This window comes from Argiope bruennichi, chromosome 6 (assembly GCF_947563725.1).
Source record: "Argiope bruennichi chromosome 6, qqArgBrue1.1, whole genome shotgun sequence".
NCBI lineage: Eukaryota > Metazoa > Arthropoda > Arachnida > Araneae > Araneidae > Argiope > Argiope bruennichi.
Window position 1 is genome coordinate 114,933,835 of NC_079156.1, and position 21,639 is coordinate 114,955,473.

The 21,639-nt window shown below is 31.0% G+C and overlaps 1 protein-coding gene across 1 annotated transcript; it reads right to left on the reverse strand.

Moving 5' to 3' along the window:
- Positions 1-731: 731 nt before the first annotated feature.
- Positions 732-17,686, reverse strand: LOC129973042 (techylectin-5A-like). Its single transcript, XM_056087398.1, has 7 exons — positions 17,621-17,686; positions 14,111-14,274; positions 11,608-11,718; positions 10,527-10,711; positions 7,267-7,369; positions 6,976-7,131; positions 732-1,091 (listed from the first exon to the last, which is right to left on the reverse strand). Coding segments are annotated over exons 1-7 (951 nt in total). The 5' UTR covers positions 17,623-17,686; the 3' UTR covers positions 732-861.
- Between the last annotated feature and the right edge of the window lie 3,953 nt (positions 17,687-21,639).

Consider the following 21,639-nt stretch of genomic DNA (forward strand, 5'->3'; position numbering starts at 1 on the left):
TTAACCCTTAACTGGGGACGTGCGGTCTCTGAGACCGCTAGCGATGGATTTTGGGTCACCCCTATTCTATTTTGAGCTCAATTGAATGGATTGACCCTGGAGCTTCCTGTTTTGTGACCTTCAATACACGTGCACTTTTTCAACCGATTTCAGCGGATGCTTTTTAAAATAATTCAGTTATTTATAAAATATATTAATATACCAAGATATATATATACATAATTTATAGGTTGATTTTTATACTAGTTCTTAACCTGTATGTTTAAAATACCCAAGAAAACAGTGATATGAAAGTCATACAAGAAGATAAAAAAAGGGCCAATTTTAACCATTGTCAATTTTTTTTAATTTTTCATATAATTGCTGAATTTTACATTATATTGTCTTCTATATACTTCCATATACTGTAAAAATAAATATTATTTAAAAAGTAAAAAGTAATATGTTTTTTTCAAAAATATTATTTATTGTAACATGTCATTTGAGAAGAAAACGACGCATTTATTTTTCCGACGCATTTATTTTTTTCAACGATAATATATTTTGAAAAATTTCTAAAATATATCTATATATCAAGAAAAATATCTGCAAAATATATTGGCAGTTTGCCATACTAATGAATTCATTAGAAAATTTAATTTGAGTGTAAATGAAATGGGGTCTCGTAGACCGCACCTCCCCAGTAAAGGGTTAAGTGATTGTAATAAACGAAAAGAGTATGATAAATAATACTTTAATTTCAAATAAAATTTTTTACAGTTTCAATACAAATAAAAAAGATTTTCATAGATCCTAATTGTATTATAATACAGCAGTAAGGATCTACATGAATTCAGAATGTTCATATATAGCATAATCGTTTTAGTTTGGTTTCACCTTCATCTCCACGGATAACAAATTGAAATAGTCATTAGCTTCTTTCCACCAATAAACGTATTGCAGACCATGTTCGCCTAGTTCGTAGATGCCATTTAAATTACAAGAATAATATGATCCATGCCACCATCCTGACTGATAAAGGTTTGCTTTCTTACTGGTGTCTCTGTCTTTTGTAGAGAATTGGTTTCTATTATGATTCTTCATTGCATCAGCTGCAAATAAAGTATCAAATTAGCTGCAAATAAAGTATAAATAAAGTGTTTTCTTCGTTAATTACTTACTATTTCATTTCAAAATGAATTACATTTTGATCGATTGTAAATTTTCAGTTTTAAAAAAAGTCGATTTTTAGATTTTTCCCAAAAATATCCTTATTAAATTTTACCACTCATTGTAAAGTTATAAATAATTCGTCGCAGAATGTGGCAATAAAGGGTTCGACGAGGAAATGCTGTGGTCTCCAAATAATATCGCAATAGAACTGATTATTATTTCTGGAAAGAATTATTTCGCCATAGCTCAGAACGCCGAGAGCGCTTCCATTAGGGTAAGTTCTCTCTGAAAAATCAGTTGTGAACAACTGCGAAGTAGCTTATTGAAGCGATGCCAATGAGCCATGCATCCTTTAAAGGAGATTATCTTATCTGATGGAAACAAAATCAATATATAAAATCTATATTATTTAAAACAGTTCCTACAGGGGAAAGTAACAGTTCTCAGATTTACGGATGAGAAGATTCTGGTATGCCAATGAGCCATGCATCCTTTAAAAGAGATTATCTTATCTGATGAAAACAAAATCAATATATAAAATCTATATTATTTAAAACAGTTCCTACAGGGGAAAGTAACAGTTCTCAGATTTACGGATGAGAAGATTCTGGTATGCCAATGAGCCATGCATCCTTTAAAGGAGATTATCTTATCTGATGAAAACAAAATCAATATATAAAATCTATATTATTTAAAGCAGTTCCTACAGGGAAAGGAACAATTCTCAGATTTACGGATGAGAAGATTTTGGTATGGTAGTTGGTTCTCACCACACGGAATTGTACAAAAATTTTGAGGGGTCGAACACCCTGAAACAATGACGGGGCGTGCTTCCCACTGGAAAGATCTTACCTTGATAGGAGATAAGCCTTAGCACATAACCTTAGGTCCTGCCAATGCTGTCTCGACTTTCCGTTTATTCAGATTTTAACTTGACGGTCAGAGTAGTCGATGTGTGATTATAATTTCTCATCTACCATACTTATGAAATAAAAAAAAACAATGATGAGAAAATGGCAAAAATTGTTTTCTACTATGTATTTTACCGTCTGTATATTCTAATAAACATAAAAACTCTTTTTTTGTCGTTAAATGAGAAATGCTGGTCAATTCTTCATTAAAATATGGAATGAAATATTTTTTCACAAAATGGGTCGTATTATCTGATCGTTATTTAGGGGAAATGAAACGAAAATGCACTATCTCACATTTTCATAAGCGCATTGTTTAAGTGTGAAGTTAATGACAATTATTCTACTCTGCCGAAAGAATAACTCTTCTGAAAGCGAATTCTTGAAAACACTGGATTCCATTGCTAATTCGGAAATTTAGAGTAAGTTGAAGTGAATTCAGGCACACTATAATCTTTAGTAAAGGCTGCTGAAACAACCTGTCTGTTAGATTGCATGGGTGTAAAGTAGGAGATTAACTCCCAAATTATATGAATAGATTTAATAATAATAATCTATTCTTCTGAGAAATGTTTGTTTTTCTATTTCGTGACAATTAAGAAACGTTTTTTGTCTCCAATCCAGTTACAAAACTTGGTAACAATGCAAACAGGCAAAATTCTGCCGAAATTTTCAAAAACTATTCCGTTTTTGCTTTTAAAATACAGGGGATATCCGGAATAAAGAAGAAGCCTTGCTGAAAATAGTTACTTCCGTATGTGATTGAATAGAATTAAATTACAAAGAGTGTTCAAATGAAAAGGTACGAAATGACACTGTGGGTAGAAATGAAGACTATTCAAATTATACACCATAGGCCTGAACACAACAATCCCATTGATTAACGAGTCGAAGGATTCCTTGTTCGCAGAATTCCTGTAGCCATGACGAGGCCCAGTCCTACATACCGTCCTACAGTTGAAATGCTTCCTTTTCAGATATTTTTTGGTACCAAACACATGAAAATCGCAGGAAAACACGTCCGGTTAGTAAGGCTGTTGGTCGAGCTGCTTCCATTTGAACTTGACCAGTTCCTCGTGTGTGACCCTGGAGACGTATGGACGCTAGTTATCATGGAGCAGAACCTTACCCTCTGTAAGTAACCCCAGTAATTTGTTCTTGATGGACCTGCGTAGTCTTCGGAGTGTTTCACAGTAAACATCGGAGTTAATGGTTCTTCTGTTCTCGAGAAATTCAACAAGTATCAAACCTTGGACGTCGAAAAAGACGGTGGTCAACACCTTGCCTGCTGACGCCACGGCTTTGAACTTTTTAGGGGTGGTGACGACGTATGCTTCCATTGTATACTGTCCCGCTTTGTCTCTGACTTGCAGTGATGTCACCAACTCTCATCACCTGTGACGATTCGCTCCAGGAAAGCGGGATTTTCATGATACCGAAAAAGATATTGAAGTTCAAGCCCTATATGCATTTCCTTGTGCTGGTCGGTCAGCTGCTTCGGAACCCACTGCACGAAAATTTTTCGATAACACAACCTGTCGTGAACAATTGTCCACACTGTTCCAACACTGACATCCACCTTCACTGCCAGCATTCGCAATGTGACACACAGATGGCCTCTCTCCAAGTCCTCCACTTTGTCGATGAGATCGGTCTTGATGACTGTGTTTGCCTAGTCTGGTCTCGCATCATCAACCAAACTCTCAGCCCTGCATGAAAACGGGCACTCCATTGACTTCTCTCACTGACTTGTCTGACACACAGTCTTTTCCGCATACGGTAACCATCCGGCGATGAATAGAGGCTGGTGTAACCTCTTCCTCTAGCAGAAATCGGATAACGCCACATTGATCCTCAATCGTCGAATTTTGCAATGTGAACGCCATCCTGTCTTCTCATGCACTGCGGTGCTCTTTATAAGAGCTTCTGCTCTCTTCTACGCGTGTGGGTGCCGGCACATGCTCCGATCTACGCTGGAGACTCCAATCGCATCCCTAAATGTCTCCCATAGCGGCATAGGCAAATATGTTAACGTTAAGTTCTTACGACGTTTCGTACCTTTTCATTTGAACACTCTTTGTGAATAAGTAGCTACCAGTTTTTTTTTTGTACCTCACTGCAGCATATAGTCTAAAAGGTCTGTGGTAGGGCAGAGAGAATTTTCAGAGTTCAAATGAGGGCTGATAGCGAGAGTCTGTCTGGTTGGTACATCGGTAACCACAGTGGCACAGTTGTCGAAAGTATATATAGACACCGTGTCGAAGGTCATGACCCGAACTCACTTCAAGAGTCAGGCGGAAATTAAAGAAGGCTTGACCATCAGAAAAAGGACTACGGCAGCAAAAATGACTTTTAAACTGAATGATCATCCACAAAACCCAGTGTCGAGCAATACAATTCGAAGGGAATTACAAAAACAAAATATTTGTGGAAGAGCTGAGATTTAAAAACCCCTTGTGGCAGATTTCAAACGGAAACGGTGAGAACAGTGGTTTGAGGACCATTAAACCTGGACTGAAGTTCAATGGAAACATGCCGTGGTTTCTGGTGAATCAATTTTCTCCCTATTCCTCACCATGGAACTGACCCTGCAGATTCCTAAAACGGTTTGGGCCTCATCTCGTGGTTTCGAGTATATCACTATTTAACTTATATGGAGAGGTCACTAGCAATGCCTATGCCACAATTTTGGTCGACCACCCTATCAAGATGTACCAATCAAAATGATAGGTACAATGATCAATATGATAATTTCCCAATTCACCGTAGCCGAACTCTTTAATCATGGTTTGGAGAACATTAGTATTCAGTTACACACCTTTTGTGGCCTACACAATCACCCGACTTGAACATCATACAGCCCCGTGGTTTGTTTTGTAAGGAAGAGTGAGATTCTGTTATCTTCCTCCCGCCTTCTCCGTGATTTAGAACCGTTTGACCTTGAAAAATCTTACAATATCCCACTTCCCATCATGAAGAACTTGTATATGTCCATTTCAAGGCTGATTCAAGTGGCCTTAACTGCCAAAGGTGCTCCCGCACCATATTAGGTACAAAGAACTTCTTTTTGTACGGGTTTTCCATTATTTTGGATCTATTGTATCACTTTATATATCTCTTCTTTTCCTCGAATTGAAGAAGGAAATCGATTACACTCATGGAGGTAATTTATTCAAATTATTTTGAGTAATATTCATGAGCTAATAAAAAACTGAAATCAACAAAGTTTGGATTGCTTCTCGTCATTGTGGCAGCAAAAGAAGTCTCATAACACGTACTCATGAGCAGTTTGTACTAAGAAAATATTTGCTTCAATTTCAAACGTGTACTAACGTAGCAGAAGACATTGGAATGTCCGTAAAATGAATATCTACTAAAAATCAGGTCATGTTATCATATTTGAGAATGTAGTTGGAGAAGAGCTGCAAGAAATCTGGACAGATATGATGACGACGACTTTGAATTAAAGCAGCGTTTCAGTTTATCCCGCAAAAATGAGCGAAATTTAATTAAAATATACAGTTTTGTTCTTCTTAAAATATTCATTTCATAAGGTAAAGATTTCATTATTATTTTGTCCAATTTTTTTTTTTACTTTTAATATATAATATAAGTTTACCATATTTTTATATATAATTCTAATCAGTTTACACATATTCAAAAAAATTGAATCAATTCTGCGATTTCATGTTTATTTATATCTGAGATTAAGGAATAAAATACGGTACTTTTCCGGTAGCCGGGCGCAAGCGAAAAATCGCCAAATAATATAGAATTCCGCCAAATTTCTTATGCCAAATTCGAGTTTGGTTCACAATTGGCGAGATTTGTGACGGAAAAGTACCTATAATACTTCAATTTACAAGATTGTAATACAAAATGCAAAAAAAATTACATTTTTACGAAATATGAATAAAACTTCGAAATTTCGTTTACACTGTACCACTATCATTTTATAGAATTTATAAAATTAATAATAATTGCATATAGAAATTTTATATAATTGGTATGCAGAAGCTTTATACGTATAATGAGTAAGCAGATGCATGGTAAAATTTTAAATCATGTAGTGGAATATATTGGTTTAATAAATGTCTGTGTTGTTGTGACTTATCTCACCTGGTCGACTATAACATCAAACCAGGTCCATGAGCCCGAACGCCTTCAAACAATGTAGCACAGCCTCAGGAATCATGATAAAAGGGCTTAAAATGCAGCTTCAAGAGATCAAGGACCTAGAAGCACCAAAGGCTGAAATCTCACTTTGCCTCATGCCTGCATTGAATTTAAATGAACATAATAGAATGGCCTTCAGGCCTTGGGTGACTTAACCAGGAGAATACTCTCCCGACGTACTTCGCCCATTCCGCCCAGGAACATTCCCCTGCCACGATGAGGCAGTAATGCAGAACTTTAGGGGAGAATAAATGTGTAATTTTGAGTAGTTACTAAAAAAAATGAAATATGGCATTCGGAGAAATGTAATAAAAATTTATATTTTTGGCATTTATATTGTATCACTACCGTTTTACACAATTCATAAAATGAATTATCCATCATTCCAGACTTTTTAATGTATTATAAAACTTGAACATTTTCAAAAAAATTAAAGTATGTGACTTATTAAAGAAAAAAATTCGAATTTTTCAATAAATTTAGTTCGATTCTTAATTGAGGAACATATAGAAAACTGGTGCAATATTCAAAGTGCTAGCTTACATGAATAAAAAAAATTATGCAAACATTTTCTAGATTTCCGCGAATTAATCAGTGCCCAAATACTTCTTTTGTGTTTATTAGTTAATAGTTATGTATTATTGTTTTCAGCAATTATTTAAATTTCAAAGTTCAAATATTTAGAAGAATTTCGGTTCTATTTGTAAAACTCAGTATTCCTTTAAAATTTACTTACTTGCATTTCCTGAATAGCCACTGATATCAATGGTGTAATTGCTGTCTTTCAAATTGAATTTCTCGTAGACAGCGAAACGTTTCACTCCATGCCTGTCTACGAAATCGAAACGTATTCTGCATCCTTTCAGACACAAAACACGTATGTTTTCATTACCTGTAAAAAGCAAAGAAAAGAAGTTTAAAAAAAATACAAATTTGCAGCAAAATTTTTAAAGCACTTGTAAATAAATATATTTTGAATAAATTTTATTAACAATTATATAATTAGCAACAAGTGCAAAACTCTCACCTAACCAAAACTCTTGCGTTAAATTCCCAAAACCATTCCTATAGCTTTCCCAGTCCAGATTGAAATCTTGTTGAATGAGGAATTTTCTTCTTCTTTGAATCATCTGGAAAATAAATTTGTGTTATCACATGCCGTAAATCATCTTTTAGTTTTTATGGCCCAAAAAATATTTTCATTTGCAAACGAGTTTCAAAAACAATGCTTACCTGTTAAATCAAAAAGACTATATATCGTATAGAACTTTTATCCTGCTTATAGCATTTTGGTCTTATTCCCAGTTTAATAAAGGAGAGAAATTTTGCAATGAGAGTAGATGTAGATTTAATCCCTTTTTTGTCTCGATTTAGTGTCGTATATAAATGCATACGAATTTCTTATTGTGAAGTGCATGTTCGAATCTCTGTTATGAATAAAATACCTTAGCAATAAATAATTTAAGGATCATTAATCTGATAAAATTCAAATTGCCACTACTGTGTACGCTTAGAAATACTTTCATCATGCATGGGTGTTAACGGAAAATTTTCATTCTAGTACCTTTCATAACCTTTAAAATATTAAAAAGTGTCAATGAAACCGAAATTAAAAGCATTGCATTGACTTTAAAATACAAAGGAAAGAAATTTTCTAGGGACGTCAAATTTCCCCATTTATGAATAATTTGATAACACATTAAAAATTCGATTGCATTTCATTACAAAAATCAAAAGCATTGTTACAAATTTACTTTAAAATTTATTTTGAAATATTTATTAAACTTTTGAAGATAGATAAATCAGGGAATAACTGAAGAATATTAAAATTGCACCATTCGTTCAAACAATTCTTCGGATTTTAAAATGTCAGAAATAATTATTTTTAATCTATAATCATTTCTGAAGAAAAATAATAAATACTTTGAAATTTTTATTTTTTATTAAATACAACATCATTTAATATTTTGAAAAACAATTCGTTAACGAGCTCTTGCCTAGAATCAACGTAAAACTCTAAGCTCTAAATTTAATAATCTACCTTGTAGAGGGTTTCATCCGAAGGTAGCGACTTTTACATCTTGAAATTTGCGTAACGCTTATCAGACTTTAATTATTATTATGTTATTTAAATTATTTGAAAAACGAATATTTTATACCAAATGTAGCATTCAGATATATACAAATTTTAACACATATAGAATGTTCTAGAGCAATCCAATTTTAATACTTAAGAAAAATCCAGAAACGTAAATATCTTCGATAAGGGGCAGGTAATTTAAATAAAAGAACTCTAGTCGTTGGTTAAGACACAGTGGCTGGGACTCAAACCACGGACCAACTCACCTTAAATGAGATGCTCTGCCAGCTGAGCCACGGCTACTGCTTTATGTGGCAATATAAAATAATTCATTTCAAACAATTAATTCATCAAAATGAATATTATTTCAATTTCAGTATTTCAAATTATTTCAAAACGGATGGTATTATAAAATCCAGAAACATACTCTAATTGCCTCTGACCGTTACAAAGTTATAAATTTCGTATACGTTTCCCTATACAAGGAAAATACTTCTCACTAGAATCAAAAGGTTTCAATATTTGTTAATCTTTCTAATTGCACTCTAAGTGACTGAAAATCTTCCGTTTGAAATTTTTCTTTTTGCTGGAGTTGTGTTTATAGTAGATATACAGTGGCTGGGATTCAAACCACGGACGAACTCACCTTAAAAGAGATGCTCTGCCAACTGAGCCACGGCTACTGCTTTATGTGGCAATATAAAGTAATTCATTTCAAACAATTAATTCACAAAAATTAATATTATTTCAATTGGATTATTTCAAATTATTTCAAAACGGATGGTATTATAAAATCCAGAAACAAACTCTAATTGCCTCTGACCGTTACAAAGCTATAAATTTCGTATACGTTCCCCTGTACAAGGAAAATACTTCTCACTAGAATCAAAAGGTTTCAATATTTGTTAATCTTTCTAATTGCACTCTAAGTGACTGAAAATCTTCCGTTTGAAATTTTTCTTTTTGCTGGAGTTGTGTTTATAGTAGATATACAGTGGCTGGGATTCAAACCACGGACCAACTCACCTTAAAAGAGATGCTCTGCCAACTGAGCCACGGCTACTGTTTTACGTGGCAATATAAAATAATTCATTTCAAACAATTAATTCACCAAAATGAATATTATTTCAATTGGATTATTTCAAAATGGATGGTATTATAAGATCCAGAAACCTACTCTAATTGCCTCTGATCGTTGCAAAGCTATAAATTTTGTTGTCCCCTGTACAAAGAAAATACTTCTCACTAGGGTCCAAAGGTTTCAATATTTGTTAACCTTTTTAATTAAATTGAAAATAACTGAAAATCTTGCGTTTGAAATTTTTCTTTTTTCTAGACTTGAGTTTATGAATTTGGGTTTATAGTAGAGATAAACATGAAAATATCTTCTCACTTTACTTATAAACTTAGACAACGTGAGCTTAACAAATGGCAACTTTATTGTCACCTTGACAATATAACTAATATCTAATTGTTGCTATTCTATTTACTTTACCGTCATCTAATTGTCATTTGTATTATCTAATTGCTTTTGTTGATGCTGTTATTATATAATTTCTTCTCATGACGACTTTATTTATTAAAAAAATTGTATGTCACAACTGTAACTGCTTGACTCATTTCTGGAAATAACAGAATTGGAAAGAATTAATTTTTAAATATTTAAAATTTAAGAGTCCCTTAATTACAAGTTTCTGTATGAAGAAGTGGGAAGAATGTTCTAGAAGTGGGAATTTTTCCATTTTTAATGGTTGATCTATGTTGTTGTTTATCAAAAATTTTTGAAGCGCCAAATAACAGAACATCTCAGATCTTAAAGATACAAAAGCGATTTTTGTGTTTTAGAAATTTTTTAAAGGGTTTTAAAAATTTTATCAGAATATTGCATTACTACATGAATTAATTTCAAGATATCTGTGAGATTTGAAGTCCTATTTTACCAAATGACTTACATTGTTGCTGAAATACCTGATTACAAACATGTTGAACTTTTAATACGGGGTTTTACAAAAATACAAGGAACTGAATTATCTATAAACTAACTCGAGATTCAAAATAAAAAAGAAAGAAAGCAAATATTATAATTTAATGATATTGTGTGTGTGTTTTTTTCGTGTGCATATAAAATTTCCATACATATAGTACAGTTGTGATATGTCCTAAAAATTAGGGGGGGGGGGTATGAATTTCACTGTAAATAAAATTACCGTCCACCCTCCGCCATCTGTCTCCATATCGCAATAGACTTTCAACGGTTTCTCCGCTGGGGAATAATTCGGCCATATTGTGTAGATTCCACTTTTATTGCGCCCATTTGCTAAAATTTCGGAGCAATCCCTGAACTTCTTCTCTTTTATGTCATCTTGATCGTCATCTTTAATATGTTTGGAACCTGGAAACATTATTATAGCTTGTAATTTAAATCTATAATTTTGTTCGAATTTCATATTTCAACAGAATGCTTAACATTGTCTTGTTGGATGGTCAAAGAATACGTGAAATTCTGTGTCAGATACTGTGAAACATTGAATTACACCATTATAATAAGTTGATTTTCATTTTTACGTGAAAGCAATGTTGTCTACTCCTTCGTGTAGGAAACAGAGAAATAGGATTCCTTGTTCTTATGTTTCCATTTTGGATTTGTGAAGAATTCGGATATTTCCTTGCCCCTTGAATTTACTTATAATATTAAAATAAGTTTCGTAACTGGAACTCATATTATTTCAAACGAAACTAAATGGGGAGAAAAATACAATACTTTGCTTTATTTATAGATTTATTTTTGATAGTTAAATTAGGTCCTTAGTAATCGTCAAAGGATTATTTGTAAAAGCACTTAAGATAGTCGTGGAATTGAGCTTCATATAATGTATTCAATCATTAAAGAAATAAAATAATATTCAACACATAAAAGAATCTGATTAGATTATATATCAGGTGTTTTGCTTACATTTGTTTTATATTGCAATTCTTTTACTCAATATATTATGAATTGCGTTATTATAAAATTACTTTCATTCAAAAATGAATATTTAAATATAGTGAGTTTCCCTAAAGTTAAAAATTTTATTTTTATTTTTAAGTTGCTATATTTTATGCCGTTTATAATTTAACAGACGTTTTGAGCTGCGCTATTCATTTTTATACCAGGAATTTTTGTTTCAAAATTTTGAGATAAATATTAATTTCTCGGTTGTACCATCTGGTTGATGCTACACGAACACCAATGCTAATGACATAATATTTATTAAAGTGAAAGTTGACGAAACTAAAACGTTTACTTACATGATGGGAAGTTTTCTTTTACGTCAGAAATCAGTTTCTTTGAGATTTCAATGTAAGCCAAAGACTTTTCATTGTCACATCCTGCCTCCTCGGTAGTATTTAAATTCTTTTCTAAAAATACAATTAATTAAAATTAGAAGCAATATAATTAAGTAGTGAAAATGCAATTTTCTGTAAATTAAAGCATATATGTTCAAATCATTAAGCATTTAACATGATAATTATAATCTCAGAAGCTGATAAATTTACTGTTTATTACGAATAGGTCGCACGAATATCAATATATATACATGCTTTATGCAAAAGATTCAAATATTAAAATATTAGTTTCCATTGAATTTTAATCGTATACGAACTGTATCTATTCTTTTATGCGTCATATATATTTATAAGCAATGTCCATTTATTTGAGAATTCATATCTATTCTTACTTAAAGAAGAGAACATAAGAGTCGTAGATATCACACAATAAGATATGAAAGGACACACGCAGTACGTTTTTATGAGGCGATACATAGGACGACTCATTCTGTCGTAAGTATACAGGGGTAATCAATTTTGAATGCTGATATACCTGTGGTGAATATACGCCAGTTAAAAACTACGCTACACGAGCATATGCTTTTGTATCATGGTCATGTTACTGGACTGCGAACCACAAGGTCCCAGGTTCTATCCTCGTGCATCGCTTTCCGCCAAATAGCCGTTGTTCCTCCATTTTTTTATGTTCGATAATCTGTAGCTGGAAAGTTAACGAAGTGATTTTATTACAGATATTCAAAAAAAGTTCAAGTCGAAATTTTGAAAATTAACATTCCTCAATGATTTGCAAAAGTTCTAATTCCACATATCTTTCCCTATTCTATAACCTAACATGCGATTCTTTCCTGAATTCCGTTTTGATTGTGCAGAATTTTTTCTTTCTTTAAATGTTGAAAAATTCATAACAAAACCTTTTTTATGTATTTCAGAATAAACTACACAGATAACAACTTGTAAGGTGTGCATGGTTTTTGACTTTTGTAGATCATTCAAAGTGTATCGAGAATTAAATAATATCGATTTTATGTCCTGTCTGAAAGAATTTCACAACGCATTTGGAGGGTTTGATTGGTGTCTGGAAGATTTAAATAGAAACTAACAATATTGCAGAGTTTTCTGCATGATTCTAAATGAACGATTATCAGCTTTTCTGACTTCCCTAAGTAAGTCATATCACTGACTCTCCGACCCACCACGAAGGCAGACGGATTTAAACAATAAGGCTGAATGACCGGACCGCCGCAACAGCAATACTGGCGGGAACTGTGGGTGAGTCCTAAGGGCCATCACTGGTCACGGTACAACCCAACCCCGAAGAAAGTACATCCCGTCATCGATGGAATTAGTCAGATACCCCACCTATTTGTGTACCCTCCAGGGTAGCGAGATCCAACCACCATGCCGGAAGCATCTCATCCTCATTTTGTGGTGCCCCCCGGGGATTGATTGGGAAGTAAAGAAAAACATGGCATATTTTCCAAAATAGCGTATAAGATCAAAATGCCAAGATGCCAAGTTTAGAGGTAATAAAATTAATTTAAGCATTCTAGGAAGTGCAAGCAAAAAGTCTGTTGAAAAAGATATTAACTATCCGATGTATAGAACAATGGAAAATTCGTGTGGGGCAGAAAGCGGTAATGTCTTAAGATTGAGTGAAAAGAAGTAAATTCGATTGTTTTACCGAATATAAAAATAAAAAATAATAAAATAATATAAAGTAAATAATAAATAGTAATGAATAGAAATAATAAAAAGTAAAGTATATGAATAAATAAAAATCAAAGCATCTTCATTACTTCCCGTGATAATATATTTTATATGTTTCTTAAATTATATTTTTCAGAATAATGTATTTATTTTACTTATAGGTCGAAGAATTGGATACTCGGATCATATAAAATGTTTCGACACCACTTTCAATGCTAATATTCCAATTCACATAAATTATACTGAAAAAAAATCAAATGTTATAATTAACAAGTCATAATTCAAATTTAAACTATATGATGATTAGTTAAATTACAGTAATTCTATTCGAAAATGTAAATTTCTATTTCTGTATTTATACGTATGATTCAAAAGAAAACTTCATATTTCTGTATGTTTCTGTTCTTGTCCAAATCAACTCAGAAATTTATAGAAGTATATTAGGATATAGACGAATTTTGCCTGTCCCAGGCCGAGAAATTGCACTCAAAAGAAAATTATTGATAATAAGTTAAAAAAAGATTATTTTTTATTTTCTCTAAATTAAAATACAGTTCTAAGACATTAAAACGGATGATGCCGCTGTTTTATTGAAGGTTGGTATTTTGTAAACTTTAATTTGCTTCCAATTGATCTCTCATAGTCTTTTAATGAATAATAATAATTTTTTTTTGTATTTATGCGTAAAGAACTACAGTTTAATTCGGTTATTAAAAAATAAGAAGTATACTTATGTAGTGCTTTTCAAACTTACTGCAAGATGGATAAGCGTCTCTTGCTTTGGTGAGGAAATTTTCAACTGTTTCGAGTAACGCAAGAGCTTTTTCCTTTTCTAAGCAACGTGACTTCACAGGCCCTTCCGCAAAAAATATTGCCAACAAATTGAAGAAGCAAGCAGAGAATAAGTATATATTCTTCCTGTATTTGAAATGAGGATTTAAATAAGATAAATGATTAAAATAAATGGTAATAATTTCTGCAAAGCATGCTTTTATAAATCTGTTATGCAGATATTTAGTACTCAAAAATATTAAGATCATTAATACAAAAGAAAATTATAAATAATGCACAATACGTAATAGTTTTATAATACACAGATTGAATAGTTTTTTTTATATCCTTAATATAATATACTAATCACTCTTAAACAGCAAGAGATTCTACATGAATATGAGTTGTGCATATTAAGCACAATTTTTCTATATTTTTCAACAGTTAAAATAATGACTTTATTAGATCTTAAAGAAAATGATGAAATAATTGAAAATCTGAATGTAACAATGATAAATATTGTTAAAAGTTTGTAAAAACATTTAATGCCTTCCCAAAATTGTAGGAAAAAAAATTGCTGGATATTAAAGTTAAGATCATTAAAAAGGTAGTTTTTTTATATAGTGAATGGTATAATTATCATTTTTTCAGTGATATTTTACAATTTTATCCAAAAAAAAGAAGGAAAAAAAATTGAAGCCATTTTTTAATAAATTAAACTTGTAATTAAAATTTTTTTTTAATTGGCTTTATTCATTCCTATAACCAAAGTATATCAAAGTCAAAATTTAATAGTTTAAGGTCAAACAGTCAGTTCTGTCAAGTAATAATACAAGTACATTCTACTTCAATTTTCCTGGACATTTGAGAATGTCTTTTGTTTGAACAAGCATTGTTGTTAATTTTTTTTATTGCAATGTTTCAAACATTTCACTCTATTTCTGTTTTGACTTTTATTAACAGTGTATTATATACATTTTAAATTTCTTCGATTTCATTTACATGCGTTAGCAGATCTTAATTCTTTTTTAATTTTGCCGATATTTTATTTTTCAAAACGCTTCATGTGTAATCTCTCTAATTATAAATGATTCTTCTGATAAATTTTTATCAATCGTACCATCTGATGAGCAAAGTCTTGATTAACGATAGAAAATTGCAATAGAAAAAGATTCAATTATGCTATAGATCATTATTAGGGATTGCAATACCGAACCAAAATTTCAATACCGGTAAACGGTATTTTTAAAATCTTAATACCGAGATACCGGTTTTAATACCGGTATTAGAAATTTCGGAAAAAGAAATAAAACACAGGTGTTTCTTTCTTTTATTTGCCAGTTTTGTTAGAGAGTGTAAATATCACAATAATAATTTGTAACTTATAAATTATAATAGTATATAAAGAATCACAAAAAAGTAAAGGAACAAACAGTATATAAAAAACACAAAAAAGTGTAAATATCACTATTCAGTCTGTGTTACTATTACAAATTTTTTAAATGTGATCTTAAAAACATAATGCATCAATTATACTGTCATTAAGCCTGAAAAGTAATTTTGTGCAAAAATTGCCAGCTGTCGAATACGCTCTTTCGGCATCTACGCTAGTTGGTGGTACTGTTAGCAATGCGCGATATACTTTTCCCAAGTATTTACCTCTAAATCCCTCATCTTCAAATAAATCGATTTCTCGTCGGATGCTTTTGGATATAGCTGATTTCTGTATTGTATTTTGGTTCCTAGAAATTTTTTTATTTATTGCTAATTCTAATTTTTGTTCAAGAGACAATTCCTTTTCACTATCGACAGTAGTGACATCATAATCTTCGATAATTAAGGCAAATTCTGAATGTAGATAGGTTTGTGTGAAAAAAATTTTTAGAAACTTTACTCTAACTTAATGAGATTTGAATTGGTTATTTTCTTTTCTTCTTTTCATTTTCATTTTTAAAATCTTTAGAATTATGTAAATACCATAAGTCATTTTCTATTTCGGTATGCCTTTCTTCTGTGCGATTTTTCAATGTAATATAGTTGGAATCCGAAGTTTCTATATCCACAGTATTTGGATTCTTCTGTTCTTTATATTTTTGGTATAATACATCTATTACTCCTAATTGAATTCCATGTGCATAGCACAACTGCTGATTTGCACCAATCAACTTTCCAACTTTTTTCATAATTGTTGCTCCATCATTCGTTATGGATACAATATTTTCTTTCAGGGATAATCCATGTTTCGCTAATTTAGATTTAAGCAATTAATTAAGCCATTAATTAGCTAATTTATTTCGCCCGTTAGGGGAACATAAAAACAAAAACATATACTATATTGCTATTTTCGCGATACCTGAACATATAATGGAGACAATTTTAAAAATTTCTAGTAAATACCGAAAAACCGGTATTTAAACTTGTGAATACCGGTATTACAAAATTATACAAATGGCTCAAAATACCGGTATTCGGTATCCCGGTATACCGGTATTGCAATCCCTAATCAGTATTTAAACACTTTATACAGTTTGCGAAAACATATCTTGAAAAAAAATAATAAGTTTACATAACAAACTGAAACATGTCAAGTTAATAAAAAGCTAGCTAATAAATCAATGTTATTATCATAAGACAGGAAGAAATGTTGAAATATTTAATAAAAAAACAAATTCTGTTTTTTTATAAATAATAAAAAATAATTTACAATTCAATTCTATTCCCAAACAATTTATTTTCAAATAATATCTTCATTTATTACACTTTAACTGCAAATAATTTTAGAATATTTAACAAAACCCATTTTTAGATAGTATTCTATAAATATACAATGCATTTATTTCCAATGAAGATGGCAAAAATGTTTTTAAATATGGAAGAAGACGATCCAAGTCATACCATAAACATTTATTTCATTTACTGTAAACAATATCTAATTTTAATACTTAAAAAAATTATTGAATTGATGTAAATATTGGACCTGAAATAAATTTAAAACAAAGAAGGTAATTTGTGAAGACCATGATTCTCAATCAAATTTCATAAGAAAAAATATTATTATTAATTACTTTTAAACTCAAAGCATGGGAAAATATGCTTTTATATTCAATTTCCCAATTTTTATATGTACGTTACAAATGTAGGATTATATTTTTGATAAATATAATCTCAATAAAAAGATTTTATTTAATTTTCAGACCACTGTTAAAAGCATGAATTTTAAAAATTAGTATGTTTTCATTATATATAATGCCATTTTATAAAAGCCTTAGTAAATAGAAAGATATTCTGTAAAAATTCCGAACCGCTATAAGGATTCTTAATATCATGATAATAAAGTGGCTTAGGTTTCCAATTAATTATTTAAATGAATTACCTTTCATTTTAAAATACAAAAAATCTAACAAGAAATTAGAATTAGTTTTTCCAATTCAAATAGGGGATAGAATGTATTCTTAAACACCAGTAATTAAAAAATAAAATGAAAAACACTTACATGTTTCCAGAGGGAGGAAGACGTGTTGAGCAAACGATTACGAATGATGAATAACTTCAAAGTGTTTCATTCATATTTATGCCTCCAGATAATATTATCAATTACCTTTGCTCTAATAAAATTATCTGCGATAAATTTCAGAATCGCTTCTCCTAATGTACTTGAACCCTACAAAAAAATGCTGATAGGTTGTACTTATCAGCATTTTTGAATAATCCTTTGTTCTTTTTTTGTAAGTATCTTTCAAATTCTAAAGCAATCTTTTATCTTTTATTGTGCTTCTAAGATACTAATGTTTCATTGTGAAAGTGCACTGCATGACAATGGGAATTCTACTAAAGTGAAAGTATTCCGTTTTGCTTCGAATTTAACCACTAGATAGCGATAATAATAAGAAAATCTTCATTGTCTCTTGTTTCGAAAATCCAAAGGTGTTACATTAAAAGTTTATGAATTTGTTTTACTAATTTTTGATTTAAATTGAGTAAGTAAATGAGTAGGACAAATTACTAAATTGTGCTTTTAGCAGTTTTTAATTGAGTCTTGTTTAAATAATAAGATTTATAAAATTTTTATACAATCGAATTAAATTAGACCCGATGAAGTATATATTTTTCTACTATTTCGGATTTTAATACATAGCAGAGTACATTATTTTAAGCCCCCCTTCCATATTCTTTTGCATTAGAGAATAAAATAGAACTTATATTGTGGTATGGTCCATAGAAATGGCAATATATATTTTCGATTAATTCCTAAATTAATTTATATTACATATAGTAATTATAAATCCAATGAGCATATATAAAACCCTTTATACTTGAATTAAAACTGAGAATGCATATGGGATCTCTTTATTTATATTGACTGGATTGAAAATTTGTCATGAAAATTAAATTTTTGCGTCATAACTGTCTAGAGAATTCCATTCATCTCATTGCATTTTGCAACTAGGGATTGCAATACCGGTATACCGGGATACCGAATACTGGTATTTTGAGTCATTTGTACAATTTTGTAATACCGGTATTCACAAGTTTAAATACCGGTTTTTCGGTATTTACTATAATTTTTTTTAAATTTCTCCACTATATGTTCAGGTATCGCGAACATATCAAAATAGTATGCGTTTTTGTTTTTATGTCTCCATAACGGGCGAAATTAATTAGCTAATTAACGGCTTAATTAATTGCTTAAATCAAAATTAGCGACACATGGATTATCCCTGAAAAAAAATATAGAATCTTGAACGACTGATGGAGCAACAATTATGAAAAAAGTTGGAAAGTTGATTGGTGCAAATCAGCAGTTGTGCTATGCACATGGAATTCAATTAGGAGTAATAGATGTATTATACCAAAAAAATAAAGAGCAGAAGAATCCAAATACTGTGGATATAGAAATTTCGGATTCCAACTTTGAAAAGAGTGAGAGTGATATTGACAATGACAATAATGACAATGTAATTGTTGAAGAAGATATTGCTAATGAGGATGAAATATTAACCTATCAAGAATGGCTTCCTATAATTTATAAAGTTCGAAAAATTGTTAAGATATTTAAACGTTCCCTATAAAAAGGATATTTTACTAAATATCCTTTTTATAGGGGATGCTACTAATATATGTTAATATTAGATTCTAAAACACGTTGGAATAGTTTACTCCTAATGATGGAACGATTTTTGAAACTGAAAAGTCCAATCCAAAAAGCAATAATCGACTTAAACCTGTAAATTAATTTTTCAGATAGTGAATTCGACTTAATATACAGAACTATATCAGCTCTACTTCCAATAAAACTGACTATAGAGGCATTATGTCGGAGAGATTCTAATTTATTAACTGCTAATGTAACAATAAATTTCATGTTGCAGTCACTGAAAGAACAGCACACATCACTATCTGAAGAATTATATATTACATTGAAAAATCGCACAGAAGAAAGGCATACCGAAATAGAAAATGTCTTACGGTGTTTACATAATTATAAGGATTTTAAAAATGAAAATGAAAAAGAAGAAAAGAAAATAACCAATTCAAATCTGATTAAGTTAAGAGTAAATTTTCTTAAAATTTTTTACCCACAACCCTATCCACATTCAGAAGAATTCGGTTTAATTATCGAAGATTATGATGTCACTACTGTCGATAGTGAAAAAGAATTGTCTCTTAAAAAATTAGAATTAGCGATAAATAAAAAATCTTCAACGAACCAAAATACAATACAGACATCAGCTATATCCAAAACCATCCGACGAGAAATCGATTTATTTGAAGATGAGGGATTTAGAGGTAAATATTGGGGAAAAGTATATTGCTCATTGCTAACAGTACCACCCACTAGCGTAGATGCCGAAAGAGCGTTTTCGACAGCTGGTAATTTTTACACAAAATTACTTTTCAGGCTCAATGACAGTACAATTCATGCATTGTGTTTTTAAGATCACATTTCAAAAATTTGTAACAGCACCACAGACTGAATAGTGATATTTAAACTTTTTCTGTGATTTAAATAAATAAGATGTTCCTTTACTTTTTTTGTGATTCTTTATATACTGTTATAATTTATAAGTTACAAATTATTTTTTGTGATATTTACACTCTCTAATAAAACTGGCAAATAAAAAAAAGAAACACCTGTGTTTTCTTTCTTTTTCCAAAATTTCTAATACCGGTATTAAAACCGGTATCCCGGTATTAAGATCTAAAAAATACCGAATACCGGTATTGAAATTTTGGTCCGGTATTGCAATCCCTACTTCCTAGCCGTTCCTTCTTGTGTCGGTCACGCAGCGTGCTTTACTGGCAAAACTGTTCCACAATACAGTGTAATGCCGTGGCTGCTCTTAAGCAAACCTGCACGTCTTGAAACAAAAAAATAAGACGGGGTGTTATGAACATCGAAACCGACAGCTTACACTCAGCAGTGGAGAACGCCATACACCGTATGCAATTCGGAAAAATTCAGAGAAGGTCAGAATATTGAAAATGTTGTACAACATCTAGGGGACTTTAATATTGATAAATAAAAGATTATTTTCTATGAGTTTGATGAATTCATTAAGAATTGTACTCCAACAGTATCAGTATTTCCCCTATTGGCAACTTTTTGAACTAATTTTTTTCTATGGAATTCAGTTTTCCATGCCTTCCACAGCTTAAACATGAAATGTGGTTTTATTTCTTTCATTCGTTTTGGCTGCAGATGCCTCCAAACAGGGAAAGTTATTTTATGGCCACCCTGTACATAATACATAACTTTCTCCGCAGGACTTAGCCTCTCCTAGAGTAATATTGTGGGAAAATGCAAAATAAAACTATATATTCTGACTAAAATGCCCATTCCCAAAACAGAATTTATTAATGACTAATAAAAAAGCTGTAAACGAAAATTTAAAGATGTATTATCTTAGAGAGGAAAAGAAAAAAAGTGACAACAATCAAACCAAAAGTTATGGCAGAATACAACAATCATATGTGATGCGTTGCAATATTGGACATATTATATTTAAACTCGACAAACAAAGAAATGCTAAAAAGAAAAATCATTCTCTATCATTAACCTTATTGCTATTTTGAAGGTGATTCTATTATTTAGGTAAAACCTAAACACACAAATTTCAGAATTCGAAGCACAAATCATAAATTTGCAGAATATTCATTAATATCAAATTTAAAAACAAACGATAATGAGATATTTTCTTTTGGCAACATTGACGAAAATAAATGAAAAAAGGAAAGCATGTCGAGTGAAATGGAATGTACAAAGAAGCACCAATATAATTTTGAAGGCATATAGTGTGGCATTTCGCATCGGGGCGATTTTTTTCTGCAACCTATTTAAAAATGACATAACACAGAATTGATAGTAAAAGAATGAAAAATGAAATAAAAACTCTAAACATCGATGAACTCACAAAAAATAAAAAAATAAAAACTAAGAGAAAGACTAAAAATGGAAGAAAAAAAGGGAAACTCCTAAGAACAAAACTTCTAAAGAACAAAATTCCAAGTTTT